Source organism: Spinacia oleracea, chromosome 5 (genome assembly GCF_020520425.1).
Source record: "Spinacia oleracea cultivar Varoflay chromosome 5, BTI_SOV_V1, whole genome shotgun sequence".
Lineage (NCBI taxonomy): Eukaryota > Viridiplantae > Streptophyta > Magnoliopsida > Caryophyllales > Amaranthaceae > Spinacia > Spinacia oleracea.
Genome location: NC_079491.1, coordinates 32295418 through 32313757, shown reverse-complemented (window position 1 = coordinate 32313757; position 18340 = coordinate 32295418). Strand labels below are relative to the sequence as shown.

At 36.6% G+C, this 18340-nt stretch overlaps 1 protein-coding gene across 1 annotated transcript; it reads right to left on the bottom strand.

Moving 5' to 3' along the window:
- Positions 1-442: 442 nt before the first annotated feature.
- Positions 443-16273, bottom strand: LOC110797199 (dnaJ protein P58IPK homolog). The gene is made up of 9 exons (XM_022002296.2): positions 15942-16273; positions 8505-8670; positions 4911-5112; positions 4657-4817; positions 4467-4560; positions 4153-4365; positions 3904-3984; positions 3013-3231; positions 443-1096 (listed from the first exon to the last, which is right to left on the bottom strand). The coding sequence occupies exons 1-9, from the start codon at positions 16075-16077 to the stop codon at positions 899-901; spliced, it is 1470 nt and encodes a 489-aa protein (XP_021857988.2). The 5' UTR covers positions 16078-16273; the 3' UTR covers positions 443-898.
- Between the last annotated feature and the right edge of the window lie 2067 nt (positions 16274-18340).

The following is an 18340-nucleotide window of genomic DNA, read 5'->3' as shown; positions in this document are numbered from 1 at the left end:
ACTAGCAAAATTGTGTTGAACGTTGCAAAGTCTATCCTAATCCCTTATGGGTGTATCCAAGAGTATATTTCTGTTTATTTTATAAATTCTGCTCCTTTTGAAATTTTTACATGAGATATATTACACTCTTAGGTACGCCTAACTTTAGATGTACACGGGAACAGGGTGAAGGTTCTCAAAGAACATGATTTTCCACTAATATATAAGACCATACATGTATTCGAGATGCAAAGTAAGCAAATCCATAAAACACAAAACTAAACAGAGGTTATAAACTAATTTGGGATTATCAAACAATTACAGATTACATAAAGTAATGCATTTCTGGAGGAGCATTTACTTTCAGAAAATAAAGATATAATGTTTAGTCCGGAAGTTCGACAAAGACGCTGACTGAGCAGACAGATCAGGACTGCAAATGTTAGAGCAGAACTGCAAAGAATGACGCAAAAACAAAATTTTGATTTCATTTCATATGTCACATAATAACAATACAAGTATAGAGCCGGTGATCAACTTCATCGTGTCACCAAAATCCGTTATCCTCAAAACCTTCTCTAAAGACTAAAGCGCCTGTTTCTCCCCAGTTTATTTTCCTCGACACTAACTATGTTGATCCAAAAATTATTGACTACAAATAGATTACACTTCAACCGCAGTAAGAAACAGGGTCTATGCTGTCTCAGTCTATGTTACTGGGGGAAAATGGCTAAATCAAGTTTTGGATGAAGCTTTTTTCTCAGCCATTGATTTAGCAGACTTTACAAAAGGCTGAGAATTTGGAAGATACCCATTCAGTTGTTAGTGAAAAAGAAGAATAGAAAAAATCTTCCTAATCATGTTGCACAATTGAGCTATATTCTGACTTCAGCGGAGAAAGGACTCACATCAGAAAACCTTAATAATGAAATCCGCCAAAATCACCACCAGGGAAGCCTCCTTCAAAATGAAATGTATACTGCTGTCCCCCACCACCAAAAGGATCAAATCCACCAAATCCATAACCACCACCACCACCACCACCGCCACCCATCCCCATGCCTTCTTCATCCTCTCCTCTGTCATATCTTACACGTTTTTCTTCGTCCCCTAGAACCTGCAAATGCAAATGCAAAAATTGAGTTCACGCAGATAAGTTATGTATCTACAAAACAGCTTAATTAACAGGGTCAAAACCCTAGCATATGGCAAATATTTTTTGCTGAAGAAAAAAAGAAAGCAAATCAGCAAACAAATACATGAGATCAGTCTTTGAGAGCCTGTGGGATTTCCTAAGGCCACCCAGGTTCAGTTTCTACTGGAGTGTGAGGCCAAGAAACCCAACATAACCCCCTCCTCACCTAGTCCTACTAAAAACCTTGTAAAACAGGCTCAACCCATAAAGCGGTCTGCTTAAACAGAAAATTAAGATAAACATAAAGAAAATATGCCAATTCCTCTATAAATCAGTCATTAACTTCACAAATTGAACATTGCAGGTTTCACAATGTGGCATAGCCTTAATGCATACTAGTCGCTAAACAGGTCTACTGAAGATGAAAGATTTGAAGTATAAGAAAGATACTTTAGTGCCACAGTCAGCCCATATGAGTAATCTTAAAGTGGGCATGCCACTATTAGTTGCACACTATCTTACTCCTTTACAAATTTGTACACTAAAGCTCACCTCCATCAATTCTCAAGGCCCCCCTCGCAGAGTTCGATACATAATGGAGTTACAGGATTATGAATATTAGCATTTCTTTAGAAATTCAAATACAGCAAAAAAAGTTATCAAAGAAATTAGCATATCTTAAAGAAAATTAGAATACAGCTAATAGACTAGACTCTTCACAGATGTAAGTCTGCCAAACGTGAGTAACGGATTGGAGAATCCAATACTTGATTTTCAAAAAATTCATGAAACTAAGAGACTGACAAATAGTTCTTGATCACTTTCAAGGCTTTTGTACGACTCCTCTCATGTATCTTGAAATAGTTTCCAACCCTTCTTTCCACTTTAGGGAGAGCGATTAGAAATGTTCAATAACTTGAAATAAACTAATCACTTAAATGGAATAATGGTACTCCCTCCGGGGTTTTTTATGTTCTCATTCACGGTAAACTCTTGTTTCGATGAGTGGTGTAAGAAAGAAGTTGAAAAAGTAAGAGAGATGTAATAAATTAATGGGTAATAGTGGTAAAGTAGGAGAGAGATGACAAAAATGTGTAATTAGTATGGGGAAAAGGGGGAGATAAAAAATGATTGCCAAAAATAGAATAAAGTAGAAGTGGATACGTAAAAAAAACACCTCTTTTTAGAAAGTGGATACATAAAAAAAAAACCGACGGAGTATAATGAATAAGGAATAAAGGAAACAACAATTGGTTAAAGTTTTAGATAGCTTTCTTCCTTTCTGCCACTTTCTAATGACATGGTACCCTATCTTAATCTATTATACACATGTTTGATGAATATAACAAATCAGGAAAAATACTCCCCCCACCCCTCTTGTATAACTTTGCTGCTCAGGAAATACGAATCAGAATGTTATACACTAGGAATAAAAAAAAAATCCCCCCCCCCCCCAACACACACACACACACACAAAAATCCAGAATATTAAGTTTTACGCCCTCCTTTTGACATGTTCGCAAACTCCCCTTCACCTCCAACAGCAGAGTAGAAGATGGTGGAAAACTGCCAACAGAACTAACGACAATAGCTAGTTAGCTACTGAAAATCATTTGCTAATTATCCATCAAGCTAGCAGCAGCAGGCCAGTAACATTGCATGCTTGCTTAGCCACTAAAGAACCATATTGAAATAAGATTACTTAAAATCTAATACTAGTATATATGTTATATAGTACTAATACATTAACCCTATATTGAGCCATAGGCAAAGCTAACACATTGAGGAGCAAATGACTGATATCAATGGAAAAACTTATGGTGCTTACTAAGAGCTTAAAAAAAAGTAAAGGCAGAGAAGGCAGGATAAATAACATTTTTAAAGTGTGAAGTTCTAACCTCGTATGCAGCCGCTATTTCGCGAAATTTTTCTTCAGCTGCTTCTCTATTCTCAGCATTCTTGTCTGGGTGCCACTGCAAAGCAAGCTTCTTATAGGCACGTTTTATCTCTGCAGCAGATGCACTCTTAGAGACACTGAGAATTTTGTACCAGTCTTTGCGCTTGCTCAACTTTAAGGCTTTCTCGGCTCTCATTAGTGCTTCTCTGATGCTCGTATCCTGTACATGGGCAAAAAGTATTTGAATCTACAGAGACATAAAGCGGTTGAATAGGATATAAGAATCAGGCAAGTTATCATATTTCCATTTATTCCAAGCCATGCCGCACAAGAAGGTATTTAGAACATTTTGCATACAGAACAGATAATGAGTTCATACAGATCATGGATACCAATTCTCCTGCCACCGTGCCACGTCACATAATTATCAATCCAGACTGTACTCGCTCACAGTCCTGTAACACAGCAACTAAAGACTCCAAACAGTTGAATCATAACTGGATATACTGATGCACTAAGCTCGGTGTGTGCTCCAGATCTTTTTAACTGCTAAAATTCCTGATTTTAAAATCATGTAGACAAACAATCTAAAACAACATTCCAAATAAAAAGAAAATACAGGGTCTGAAATCCAGACCCAACACCCGCTATGCATTTAGACTCATAGAGACTGGGTGCAAGACAAGTGGAGAGACGTGGAAAAGAAAAAGGAAATGAAATAGAAAATCAAAGAACCAGATGTAGCACAAACCATGTCAGCAATATGCAAGTATAATAGATCACTAAGGATCAAAGATCCGCCGATTCTATTGCCAAAACAATTATCCCAAAGAAATGTACTAGAAGCTAATATGGACACCGGAAACCTATCAATTTATCCAAGGCAACCAACCTGGGGTGACTTTTGAGCTGCAGTTTTCAGATCTTCCACTGCCCCCTCCCAATCTTCTGTCAAAAGTTTTGCTTCACCCCTCTGCATAAGTGACATGAATCTTGTTAGAGAAATTAAACATGAAAACTCATTGATCAGACAATCTCATGGATTTCACCTAATCAATCTGGTAGGTGCATTTGCCGCATCATCAGTTTTTTCAAGCTTACAACAAATCAACATACAGTAATTTTGCAAGTGAATACCAACCTGTACCAAAGCTTCAAGAAGTTCTTCGTCGATGTTTAAGGCTTCCGTGCAACTACTCAAAGCATCCTTCCCTCTACCCAATCTCACCAACACCTTGCACAATCCGAGATGAAGATGCACATTGTACGCTACATGAGCAGGGTCTAGAGCAAGAGCTGCTTTATAGTCCTCCACTGCAAGGCGGAATTTACCTTTATCGACGTTTGTTTCTGCCTGTAGAAGTAAAAATAACACAAGTGTCAAATGACACAATACTTCTCCGACTCCCACTCCAAAAAAATATCTAACATTCAGCAATTGTTTCAACCACTTACACTTTTTGTCTTCTTTTGCAAATTTTTCAATCCAAAATAAGCTTTCTTCAGTTCACTGTGCTCTGGATCTAGACGAAGTCCTTTTTGATAATGCCTGAGTTAACAAAAAAAATAAGTGTCTATTGTGATACCTAAACTCACTATTTGAAATTTAGAATTAACTTATGTAATCACAAGTCCTTGATCAAACCTCATGGCCACATCATGATCTGCTAAATAGTAATAGGCACGGCCTCTAATTAGCAAAGCATCAAGGTCATTCTCATCTTCTTTGAGGATATAACCAGTCTCAGCAATGGCACCTGAATAATCTTTTGATGCTAACAACAATTTCACCTTCAAAAGTTTGGCCTGCCACGTTAACAAGGTAGTTTTGTTAAACAAGTTAGCTAAACATATGAAAATCTTAACAGGCCTGGTAAATAATACGCGAGAAATAGACACCTTTGAGCATGCAGGAGAGAAAACAAGCACAACTTTGTCAACATACTCCAATGCTCTCTTAAGATCTCCAGAATCATGGAGACTTGAAGCAGTTTCCAGAGCACTTCTAGCTTGATGCAACTGAGATAGCTCTTTTTCAGCAGCTGAATTTCCAGGTTTGTGTTCCAGATACTTTTTATAATTTATCTCTGACTCTTTGTACCTACATTTAAGAAACAACACATTTATCAACATTACTAAACACGCTAATGAGAACAAGTATGAAGGTTGTTGTTAAACCAACTCAAAACTTAATAACTGGAAGTTCTTAAATATTACACATTTCCAGTTTTCCATGGAAAAGAAGTAGCAAATTTGACCAACGACAGATCGGCAGTAACCGGTCTACCACCTCACAATTATTTAATCATGGTATTCCCTTAAACATTGCACATTAAGAATATTACTCAACAAAGTAAATACATCTTACGTAACGTAGGGGGGGGGGGGGGGGGGGGAGATTCTGAATGTCTACCGACGAGAAATAACATGATAATCAGAACAAGAATGAAAAGTAAACCCTCAAGCTTAATAAACCTTCAAAATTATTGATTCATACTTTGTTTTAGTTCTAAAATTTTAAATGACTGCAAAAGAGCAGATGTCTACTTTTCTGAAGTTGAAACTCAATATTTTTATTCTCTAAGCTTCTCTTACATTTAAGCGTCGCCATTCCACACATCAGCACATATCACGAATGAAAACTCCCCAATTAAACGTGTCTAGAATAGTACAAACTTATGCTTCAAAAATGATTCATTTCCTCCACTGCTGATATGTAAAAGGTGTCATCAACATAAAGATGATGCCATGGCAGGTAACCAAATTGAGGGCAGTTTAGGGTGATCTTGAAGACTTGTGGTTGTTGTTTTTCTTTTTTTTTTTGAAACTCTGAAGACTTGTGGTGGATCTAATGCTTTTCATGGTTCCCTGTATTCTATTGCTTCTCAACTGGTTGCACTGGAATCAACTAGCATCATGGCCCATGCAAAATAATTAAGTTCAAACAACTCCAAACTCCAGCCGGTTGACCACTGGATGCTTCATAAGGCTATTTAGAGTTAGGACGTACAACATTGGTTAGATGTGTTATTTATCTTCTTAGTGAGTTCAGCATTAGTGATGTTCATTTGGAAAAATAATGCTGCCAATCAATAAGCAGTTCTCGTGTATATCTAGGCGATGCATCGTTCACTTTAGAGAGTTTTGACAATTTCCATTATGGTTCTTGTGACACCATTCCTTAGACTAGCCATGCTTGCTATTAGAAGACTTATTTTTTAAACTCTTGTTTAATTGTGTATTTTCCTGGCATTATGCCTTATTTGGATGTAAGGGTCGTTGGGTGGAAGCATCTAGATAGTTGTTTCATGTTTTACACTTTTACTAGGAAGTTGGAAGTAGTAATGGACCAATGGTGTTTCGAGAAACAATTTCTTAAATTGTCCATGTCTGCTATTCCGTTAATTAGTTATGGCTGATGAAAATTATTTGGACTTGTTTTGTGACTCTTGTTTAATTGTATATTTTTATTCCATTATGTTTATTTGCATGTGAGGGTGGTTGGATGGAAGCATCTAGCTAGAAAATTTCATGTTTTATATTTTTACTTGGATGTAGTGATGGGCCAATGGCAACACAACGCTCTGGCATAGGACATGAACGTGAACAAAAGCATAACAAAGTACTATTGACTATGTCACAGACTAGGTGCATGCAAGGAACATGAGAAACAGGTCTTGGGGAGGAAGGCAACACATGCGTATCTTTCACTCCATACTTGCTTTTTAGGATTACCGCAGGGTTTAACCTATTCTCCTAGGGGAAGGATTTTTGTGCAGAACAGTATTAAGATTATTCCTGAATTCTATTGTTCATCTAGTTCTTTTTCAAGTTGCATTTGACATGTGTCAGAATATGCAGCTAACTCTTTGTGGGTATTATTAAACACGTGTAATTTATGATATTGTTTAAGTTTACTTTACAATTTGTTTGTAACCTGAATTGATTAAAGCTTAGTTACTTCAAGTGTAGTGGCTGTTTTTACCCATGTGATCAGAAGTATTCAGTTGGCCTGTTTGATTCTCAGCTAACAACCTCCTGATTAGTTCTGTTCAGTAAAATGAACCCAGTCGTAGGTTGGTCCATTTGACTACTGGCACTACTCTAATGCATATCAGGATCACAATGTTCTTTTTTTTTTTTGAGGTGAAGGATCACAATGTTCTAATTCATGCACTTGGCTGTAAAAGCCAATGTTCCAGAATTATCTATACGTCCTCAAAAGAATACATGACGACAGAGAAAGTTAACTAGTTAACTTTGAGGCAGAATAATCATACACAAAAAAAACATAGAAGTTTCAAGGTCTATGATTTGTCTCTTCTCATGAATTATTAAACTTATCTTGAGGAGATTCTTGAATCTTGAAAATAGGAATATGATTTACTACGGTCATTTGTTCAAGCAGTTCAAGGAGGTTCCTCAAGCTGTAGTATAGCTAATGACATAAATTTTCTTAAGTACGGAGTAGTCACGAACAACGGTAGATATTGGCCCTGTTTGGTTAGGAGCGGTTAGAGATTAGCTGTTAGTTGGTTTTACTAGCTATTAGCGGTCAGCTGGTTGTATTAGCTGGTTTGACTAGCAGGTTGAATTAGCTGCTTGTGTAAAAGTGTTTGGTAGCTATTAGTTGTTTAATATGTAAAATAACCATTAAGGACATTCACATACTTTGTTTCTTATTAATATTAGACAAAATTTATTGTGTTTATTATTTTATCTTATTTTTTGAATAAACATTAAATAAATAAAACAAAAAAATTATTCTTAATTTAATTTTTTTAATAATTTATTATTTGCAAATATAGAAATATTAGTAATGATATTACAAGCATGGTTGAAATAACTTTCAATTGCTTCAAAGTACTAATATAAAATTTATTACAACAAAAAACGAGTCTAGTAAATAGGGTGAAATGAAGAAGAACGTGTGAGTAATGTTTTTAAGAGAAAAATAACGTAGAGTACCAAGATTGGTAACGGTTGTAATTATAGACAATAGTAGGACAAAATAGTCATTTTCATTCAACTTCTCAAACCTCTAATTGCAAAAAGTTTCTACATTCAGCTTTTTCATAATTAGTTTTTTACTCTCTTAACCAAACACTACCAATTAGCTTTTTCTAAAGGTCAGACCTCTAATTCACTCCAAAAAGCTCTTTTTCTCTCAAACCTCTCCTAACCAAAACCCCCATTATATTGAAAGCCCAGCTAACTGGAATCAAGTTTGGTTTTTTTTAATTGACAATGTAAAACAAAATTCAAGTGCCATTCTTCCATTTCCTCACATATAGACAAATTCAACTTCAACTTAAACTTCAACTATATGCTTATCCATGGTAAAAGACAATTAATACATCTAGGTAAGATTTTAGATGCCATTCCTCAACTGAGACGTGCAAACCACAAGGGTCAACAACAAGACCAATTGATATTCCAATAGAACAATAAGCACTGAAGTTATTTGAAATATCCAAAAAATTAATATTTAACCTGCACAGCCGACGGAGAATATTTGCCCGATGTGAATATGCCTCCGAAAGTGTTGAATCTGCCTCAATAGCAGCATTAAGATCCTCAAGTGCCTCACTGTAACGTTTTACTTTTATACTTTGTGTAGCCTTTTCCAATAAATCATCTGCTTTCATAGGAATTCCATCTGCATAGCAGGAATATGTGCATTAGGTGCAAAACAACCGCGACAAAATGCCAGCAGTCAAATCAGACTAGATACAGGCCCCAGTTAATGATGAACGCTTCCCCTAACATTTCAAAATAAAACATGTTCAAATGACTTTTCTCACAGAAGCAGAAGTTCAGCATGGCATGAAAATTCTTGGTTGCCAGGGAGAACTTATACTACTTTATTAAAAGGAGTTTACTTTCACCAATCTCCACCACTTGGCAACATGGCACCACATTATATAATGAGCGTGATTTGGCATTGGATCCCAAATATTTGAATACCTCTCAAAAATTATATTACGTAAGTGGAAGATGACTCACTAATCCTGGACCCAAGACAGTTTGCTTCATAACACATTTCATCCATCAATTTCATTGAATGTCCTGATCTTTTCAGAAGAATTATTACTATAAGTAATAACTATAATGATCCTGACCAACTAGAGTATGATTAGAGTTATTACTTTTTATAGCTATTAATTATTAGTACTAATTTCTTCTCATCAACGCATGTACATTCCAATATGATACTATGAAAAATACAAAGCGGTGAACTTGTCTCGCCATTTCGCCAACACGTGTAAAGCACTATAATATGGTATCAGAAGTCACAAATCGGGCATTGCCCAAGCCACACACTAGTTCTCAATCAAAACATGAACATGACTTAAGAATACATAGCTATTAACCCAAATCCCAAATATTATGGCACAAGGCCACTACCTTAGAAAGTCTGGCCGGCAGTGAGTTTCAAGATTAAAAGCTGATATTTCAAAAGGCTCTATGGCAAGCTGATGTTTCCTTGAAGCAAAACAAATGATTTAATCTCTTTGCTAGGCTTTGCAAACTTTACTTACATTTGCTATTTTCATTGACTGTGGTAAACTTAACGAGCTTTGCTCTTATTTCTTACTACTACAGAAAAAAAAAGATTAAAAAAAAAAAGAACCTTCATGTCTATAACAACAACTAAATTTTTCATGTTCTACCAATTTTATATCATTTTGTCTCAATGCCTAGCTTAAAAAATTAAAAGGCATAAAGGAGGATGTGAATACCTTAAGCACATGAGGCGCTTCAGAATTTAATGAGAAATTGACATCTCCAATAATAATCATCATTATCAGTATCCCTTCCCATTGCCTCAAAGAGGCTCCCGCAAGAAGTGGGGTAATGGGAAGTCGGACGTACGCAACCTTACCCCTACAATTGCAGAGAGGACGTTTCCAATTGACCCAAAAGCGATAACAGGACGACAACGGGAGGACCACCTTCTACTTCATGGAAAGGAAGCGAAGAGGTATTAAGAGCCATTTTGATTTAGTCCATTACATCCCACAGCCAAAAGAACAAATGAATGTTTGGCTACATCGGAAATGGACATCGACATCTCCAATAATGATGAAGTAAAAAGGAGTTTTTTATGAAAACAAATACTGTCAGATAAAAAAATAAAAATAATAATAATAATAATAATTAAAAAGGGGCATGGCCAAAGAAAAGATATCGGTTTGCTCAAAATGGTAGAATATGGTTTGCTCACAATCCATGTAGTGTTGATGTTGCAATTTTGAGCATGTGTAAGTGTAACAGAATCACAGATATTTCACTTAGGTACATCCAGTTTGTTGATTGTTGTGTATGGTCTGAACTCACAGGAAGGTAGAGCGGGCCTCTGGGATTTATTTCTCATATATGTGCTTCTTATGCTGAACCTCTGCTGATTTGTGGTGATTTCAACTCTGTTTTAATGATGGCAGACAGATTGAATGGGCCCACGATTACCATGTCTGATATCCGAGATTTTGAGAAATGTGTTGCTGACAAGGATTTAATTCAAGTGAAAACTACTGGCTCATATTATACATGGAGCAATAATCAAGAAGTTCCTGTTTCCTCTAGAATAGATTGGTGCTTTGCTAATCTTTCCTGGGTGAATCAGTTTCCTATGCTCACTGCCGAAATATTGGAGAGAAATGTCTCTGATCATAATCCTATTTTGTTAAATTTTGATACCTCGAATGTTAAGAAAAGCAAGCCTTTTCGTTTTCTTAATGTTCTTGCTGAACATGACCACTTTGGCAGGATTGTTAAGGAGTGTTGGAAATACAAGATGCACCATATTCCTCTGCTTGTTAGTTGAAACTGAAACACCTAAAATTCCTCTCAAGGATTTAAACTCCCAACATTTCTTTGGTTGTGCTGACAGAATTGAGAATATCAGGTCTGAACTACATGAGATATAAAGTTAATTTCCTCAGCATTTGGCAAATGTTCAAATGGTTGATAAAGAAAAGTCCTTACTTCGAAACTTAGAAAAAATGGAGTAAAATAGAGGAAAAGATTTGGCAACAAAAATCGAGGGCTACATGGATCCAGCTGGGTGGCTCTAATACCAAATTTTTTCACTCCTATACAAAGGAACGACTGAACCAGAATGCAATTAGGTTTTTGATCAGACAAGATGGTACTAGGGCTACAAACCAGGCTATGATCAAAGCAGAAGCTATTAATTTTTATAGTTCTCTTATGGGGTCGGCTACAGAGTATATTCCTATGGTGAATAGGGATATCCTTACTTCTGGTCATGTTTTGAGCGCAGAAGATCAAACTCAACTTTGTGCTCATGTCCTGATCGGGAAATTGAAGATGCCATCTTTAGTATGGACAAGGGTAAGGCACCAGGAGTTGATGGCTACAATGTCCTATTCTTTCGAACCGCCTGGCCTATCATTGGGGCTAGTGTGAAATCTGCAGTGAAAGATTTTTTCATCCATAGTCAGCTTCCAACTCAGGTAAACTGCACTTATGTTTCTCTAATCCCAAAAGTGGCCCATGCTTCAACTGTTGAAGAATTCAGACCGATAGCCTGTTGTACTGTTCTTTACACAATCATCTCAAAGGTCATCACCAACAGAATGCAGAGTATCTTACCTTCTTTGATAAGTGATAGTCAATCAGCATTTGTAAAGGAAAGAGTCATCTTTGACAACATCATCCTGAGTCATGAACTAGTTAAGGGTTATAATAGGAAGAATATTTCTCCCCGATGTATGTTGAAGATAGATTTGCAAAAGGCTTATGATTCTGTGGAATGGTCTTTTGTAAAATTCTTACTGATCTATTTGGGTTTTCCTATGAGATTTGTCATTTGGATTATGGAATGTTTGAGCACTGTTTCTTACACGTTTAATGTTAACGGTGAGTTGACTAAACCGTTTAAGGGAAAGAAAGGTCTTCGCCAAGGCAACCCTTTATCTCCGTATCTTTTTGTGTTGTTTATGGAATATCAGTAGGTGCCTTAATCAACTAAAGGATAACTCCAGATTCAGTTTCCATCGCAGGTGCAAAAAATTAAACCTTACTCATGCTTGCTTCGCCGTTCATCTTCTTCTCTTTACTAGAGGAAATGTTAATTTAGTCAGGGAGATGTATCCAGTCTTCAATCAATTTTCTTCTGTTTCTGGTTTGAAAGAAAATATTAGCAAGAGTTCTATCTATTTTGGAGGGCTTAACAATGCTATACTGGATGAGTTTCAGTTCTCGAAAGGGTCTTTTCCTTTTAAGTACTTAGGAGTTCCTTTGTCCTCAAAGAAACTCTTTACCTCTTATTCAGAAAATCCTTGGGCGGATCTCTTCCTGCCAAATTGCTATCTTATGTGGGAAGAATTCAGCTTATCAAGTCAGTCTTATGCAGTCTTCAAACCTACTGGTGTCAGGTGTTTATCCTCCCCAAGAAGGTTCTTAAGTTCATTCAAGCTGCTTGTAGAAATTTCTTGTGGACTGGTGCTTCCGGTAGCTCAAGGAGAGCTCTTGTAGCATGGGAGAAACATACTTTACCAAAGGCCGCTGGAGGTTGAAACATAACATGTATGATTACTTGGAACTATGCTGCCATTTATAACTTTTGTGGAATGTGATGCAGAAGAAGGACAAATTGTGGATTCGATGGATTCACACGTATTATGTCAAAGGTAGGGATGTGATGCAGTTTCAAGTTCCTAATCAAGCTTCTTGGATGATTAGGAAGATTTTAGGTGCTCACAGAAACTTACAGAATGTGCCTCGAGGGAGTCAGCTTCTTAGCAGTTGCTCTTTTTTTATACGTGTTGTCTACAAAGCTTTAAGAGGGAAGCAGGTGAGTGTGTCTTGGAAGAAACTTATTTGTAATAACCCTTCTCCCCCTAACTCTGTCTTTGTTGGTTGGTTAGCTATTCAAGGTAGACTTGCTACCTGTGATAGGCTAGCAAAGTTTGGAATCCATCATGATCCCTTGTGTATCTTGTGTAAACGGGAAAACGAGACCATAGATCACTTAATCTTTTCTTGTCCTTTTTCGGCTGAGGTCTGGCAGGGTATGTTGAAATGGAAGAACCATCACAGATGCTGCCATGGTTGGTCTCAAGAGGTGCAAATTGCTACTCCTCAGTTATACACAATGGCCTTCACTGTTGCGACTTATCATATTTGGAAGGAGAGGAACTCTAGAAAATTTCAGAACTGTGTTACTGATGTACCTAGCCTTATTAGGAGAATATAATATGTGATTTTTATTAGATGCTTCATGAATCAAAAGCTTCAGAATGTGGAGTTTTTGTGTTAGTCAAAATCGAGGGAATAGCTGCTTTTGTTCCTCACCCCGTAAGGGAACCTGCTGAGAAGTGTATATTAATATTTTATACCTTGATATGGTAGTTGCCGGACAACCCTTTTTGCTGAAATAAATTCTCTAAGAAGTGGAAACTACCCCTGAAACTCTGAAAGATTTGGCATCACACCCCAAGAGACGTGCTTGCCATCAGTGTTTTATTGTTGTTCAAATACGCCTCAAATTTTAGGCAAATTTGCCAAAAACAACCTTTTATAACCCGTTTTTTGCGAGAAACAACCTTTTAAACAAAAATTGCCAAGAAAGACCTTAAAGTTAAAAAAATTGCGAGAGACAACCATTTCCTCTTTTCTGCCGTTGACTCCCATTATCAGACCTTTGACTCACCGGTTTTGCTTACTTCACCCTTTTCCCTCCAATTTTTCCCCTTAAAACCAAAAACTAGCAAAAAAAAACCCAAAAATAAAATCTCAAACTTCCATTTCTCTCTGTTTTGGAAGGAAGTTTGACATTCTTCCAAAACACCTAGAGATTCAAATGTTCTTGAAATAGCCAAAAAAGGGTACCATAAATTCCGACGATTTGAGAAGCAAAAAACAAACCCAAGTGGCAAGTGGTGTAATTGATAAACATAATAGTTTGAGTAAAAACCCACATGGGTCTGTTGATGAATTGGGTAGATTACAATCTGGGAACAGTCGGAATCAACAAAAAAAGATTAATGGTGAAGTTGAATTTGAAGGTGGGCGTGGAAATTTTCCTGAAAAGAAGGTACACACCGGGTGTTCGACGAAATGGGCCTCTTATGGAGGGTGTATTCCATCCATATTGCTGGCATTGGACAGTATTAGCGATTTAGACAAGGCGTTTAGGCCTTGGGAAGAGAGGCTTAGCAACAAGGAGAGGAGTATTATCTTGACAAAGCAGTCGACTTGGGAGAGGGCTATGGAGATTTTTGAGTGGTTTAAGAAGAAGGGTTGTTATGAGTTGAATGTGATTCATTATAATATCATGCTCAGGATTCTAGGAAAAGCGTGAAAGTGGGGTGAATTGGAAAGTTCGTGGGATGAGATGAAGAGGAGGAAGTTTGAGAATTTTTTATTTATTTTTTTGGTTTTTTTGCTAGTATGGTTTTAAGGGGAAAAGTTGGAGAGAAAATGGGTGAATTAAGCAAAACCGGCGAGTCAAACGCCGGATAATTGGAGTCAACACCATAAAAGAGGAAATGGTTATCTCTCGCAATTTATTTTTACTTGAAGGTCTTTCTTCGCAAAAAAATTTAAAATGTTGTTTCTCGCAAAAAACGGGTTATAAAAGGTTTTTTGGGCAAATTTTATAAAATTTTCTACAACAATCTTACAAATAAAACACTTCACAATTAGATAAATCGTTTTCCACCTCGAAGGTTTTCCCGATATGACGATATCCTTAAAATTGAAAATATCCTAGTAACATGTAGCAACAGAAAAATTAATTTGTTGCAGGTGTAATACGCTCTATTAAGCTCGGTGTATGTGTTGGGAACATTTGCATGCATAGGAATTCGCCATAGAACAGCTACAATATTTTGATGGAGTTGGTCTTGTAATTGTGAGTAATATTGGAAAAGGTAAGCAATGAAATTGTGGCAAAGAATTTGCCATTTCCCATTGCTTGAAAAACCTAGCAGGCTTAGACATAATGTGTATTTCTGTGTGTAAATAGGTACACATTACACATATATTATGCATGTGTGTATGTATATTTATAGCGTGTGTGTGCACGTTTATCAAAATAGGATCTCTTTACAATGTTCACAAATTTCCGACGACAACACAAGTGAAAGTCATCCTAACATGAGCAAAGAAAGTCACAAGTGAGTGAAAGTCATCCTAACTAAAAGTTACCCCTGGTTATGTGAAAGTCACCTAACATGAGCAAAGAAAAGATCTTCGCGTCTACTATCAGAACTCACCCTAATAGCAATCAAAAGCTTCCTTGTAAATATGTAAAAGTTACCCTTCATTTATATAACATTCATCACGAAACACATACACAATGTGCATTTAAAGTACCCCAACTCTTTGCAATTATCGAAGACATTCACGTACACAATGTGCATTTAAAGTACCCCAATTCTTTGCAATTATCGAAGATACTCAGTACACAATGTACATTTAAAGTACCTCAATTATTTGCAATCATCAACAATCAATGGCAAGAGTTCTAGTACATGGCAATACATCAAAAACAAAACACTAACAATGTATGATCCATAACCAAGGCAGCACTATAAATCAAAGCAAAATTCTTTCTCCATGCCCGATAACCCGAGAAAACCTAACCGCAATCAGCAATCAACAATCAATCAAACCCACAAAAAGTCGATTAAAATCTACCGCAATGCGCCCAAACTCTTAACCTAACCAATCAAGCATTTCAAAATAAATAAAATCCGTATAGTTCAATCTTCCGTGAAATCTAACATATAAAATTAGCACATTACAAAAAATTGTACATAAAAATTTAAAAAATGTTGAATAATTTAATGAACCCTATAAATCAAGTAGCACTACAACACTCCATCAACTAAAGAATACAATTCAATTCAATTAACTCCATGAAAAATAAAATAAAAAGAAATCCAGAAAAATTACCTGAAGCAGAAACGAGAGGTTGAAGGAGAATAAGATGACAAGCAAGAACAAAGTTGAGGATAAAAATGGTGAAGATGAATCCTCTACAAGCAATCATATCGATTGAAAAAGGGAAAATATGGTGTAGATTGATCATTTGAAAATATCAAAATGTATCAAAAAAATTGCAGTGATTTTGTTAGCAAATTTGATTTTGTTTTCAGGATTTACGTTTCTGTTTTTGCAGAGTTTGATTTTGAGATTTCTTGGAAATTTTGGTTTTTTCAGGAAAGGGAAGGAAGGTAAAGGAAAGACGGGGGAGGGAAAGGAATTGCTGATTGGGCAGTCCACGTTATTTGAGCCTGTCGCTGATTGCCATGTGGATTGTTATGTAGATCTTGTTGTATTTTTGGTTACATGAGGAAGTTTGACCTCTAAGATGTTGCCACGTCGATATAGGTTAAGTTTTTGTTACTTTATAGAAGCTAGTTATTGGCTCAGGTGATGTCCGAATCGTAATATGATGTAGTTTGATTTTTGTATTTTTCTTCTCTAATTCACGAAAATTTGGCCTAATAAAGTCATTTAAAGGAGGCAAATTTGTCAAAAATAACATTTTTATAACCCGTTTTTTGCGAGAAATAACCTTTTAAAAAAATTGCGGAAAAATACTTTAAAGTAAAAAAAATTGCGAGAGACAACCATTTCCTCTTTTCTGACACTGACTCCAATTATCCGGCTTTGACTCGCCGGTTTTGCTTACTTCACCCTTTTCCCTCCAATTTTTCCCCTTAAAACCAAAAACTAGCACAAAAAAACCTTAAAAAAAATCTCAAACTTCTATCTCTCTCTATTTTTGGAATGAAGTTTGAGATTCTTCCAAAACAGCTAGAGAATCAAATGTTCTTGAAATACCCAATAAATGGTACCAGAAATTCCGACGATTTGAGAAGCAGAAAACAAACCCAAGTGGTGTAATTGATAAACATAATAGTTTGAGTAAAAACCCACATGGGTCTGTTGATGAATTGGTTAGATTACAATCTGGGAACAGTTGGAATCAACAAAAAAAGTTAAAATGGTGAAGTTGAATCTGAAGGTGGGCATGGAAATTTTCCTGAAAAGAAGGTGCACACCAGGTGTTCGACGAAATGGGCCTCGTATTGAAGGTGTATTCCATCCATAATGTTGGCATTGTACAGCATTATCGACTTAGACGAGGCGTTTAAGCCTGGGGAAGAGAGGCTTAGCAACAAGGAGAGGAGTATTATCTTAAAAGAGCAGTCGAGTTGGGAGAGAGCTATGGAGATTTTTGAGTGGTTTAAGAAGAAGGGTTGTTATGAGTTGAATGTGATTCATTATAATATCATGCTTAGGATTCTAGGAATAGCGCAAAAGTGGGGTGAATTGGAAAGGTTGTGGGATGAGATGAAGGAGAGGATGTTTGAGATTTTTTTTTTATTTTTTTTGGGTCTTTTTTGCTAGTTTTGGGTTTTAAGGGGGAAAATTGGAGGAACAGAGGTGAAGTAAGCAAAATCTGCGAGTCAAAGGCCGGATAATTGGAGTCAATGCCAGAAAAGAGGAAATGGTTGTCTCTTGCATTTTTTTTTATTTTAAGGTATTTTTTCGCAAAAGAAATTGAAAGGTGTGAGGGGGTCGAAAAAGCACGAGGCTAATGCGTGACCTCGTCCCTCGTGGGTGTGACGATTCTTTTTATTCAATCAAGTGTAATTGGATTTCCTGTGAGTTTACACCCAATTGACTAGTAATATAGGAGTCGCCATTCAGTTTTTAACGACAATGAGAAAAACTGACAAAACCCGGTTATCGTGACATAAAGGGAGTGCAATTATGTTTGACCACGATGGCCGTAGGTTCCCTTGTGATCCCTGGTGTGGGGATCTCTCAACATACACCCGCAAGGTAGAGATTGAGGGTTCGGGGGACTGTAACTACCGAGAGGAGTACTTCGCTCGTCGATAACTCCAGAGGCAGGATATCCTTACTAGCTCAGCATAAATAATTGAAGGGACATGCGTTGACTATTAAACTAATCTGAGTTGATTTTAGCAATATGCAACATATAATACTAGATCGATCGCGATTATCTGATTTAGATTGCATTAAGGGACCTAGCATGATAATCCAATTTCCCAAAAATATTATATTTATTAGGCGTGATAGAACAATCAGATTTAGTTAGTTTAACAGTTCATAAAAAGGGCGAGGAAAGCAGTTAAATCATCGAAAAGGGACACATTACGACGCACCCTTGAGAGGTGCGTCACGGTTCTCAGAAAACTAACTACTTTGACTTTGCTATTTCTCCTTTTTATTTAACGAATCTCAATTATGGGACAGGATACGTTTTGTTCGATTTATGGATCGATTGCGACAGAACGCGTGAACAGTTTCGCAGC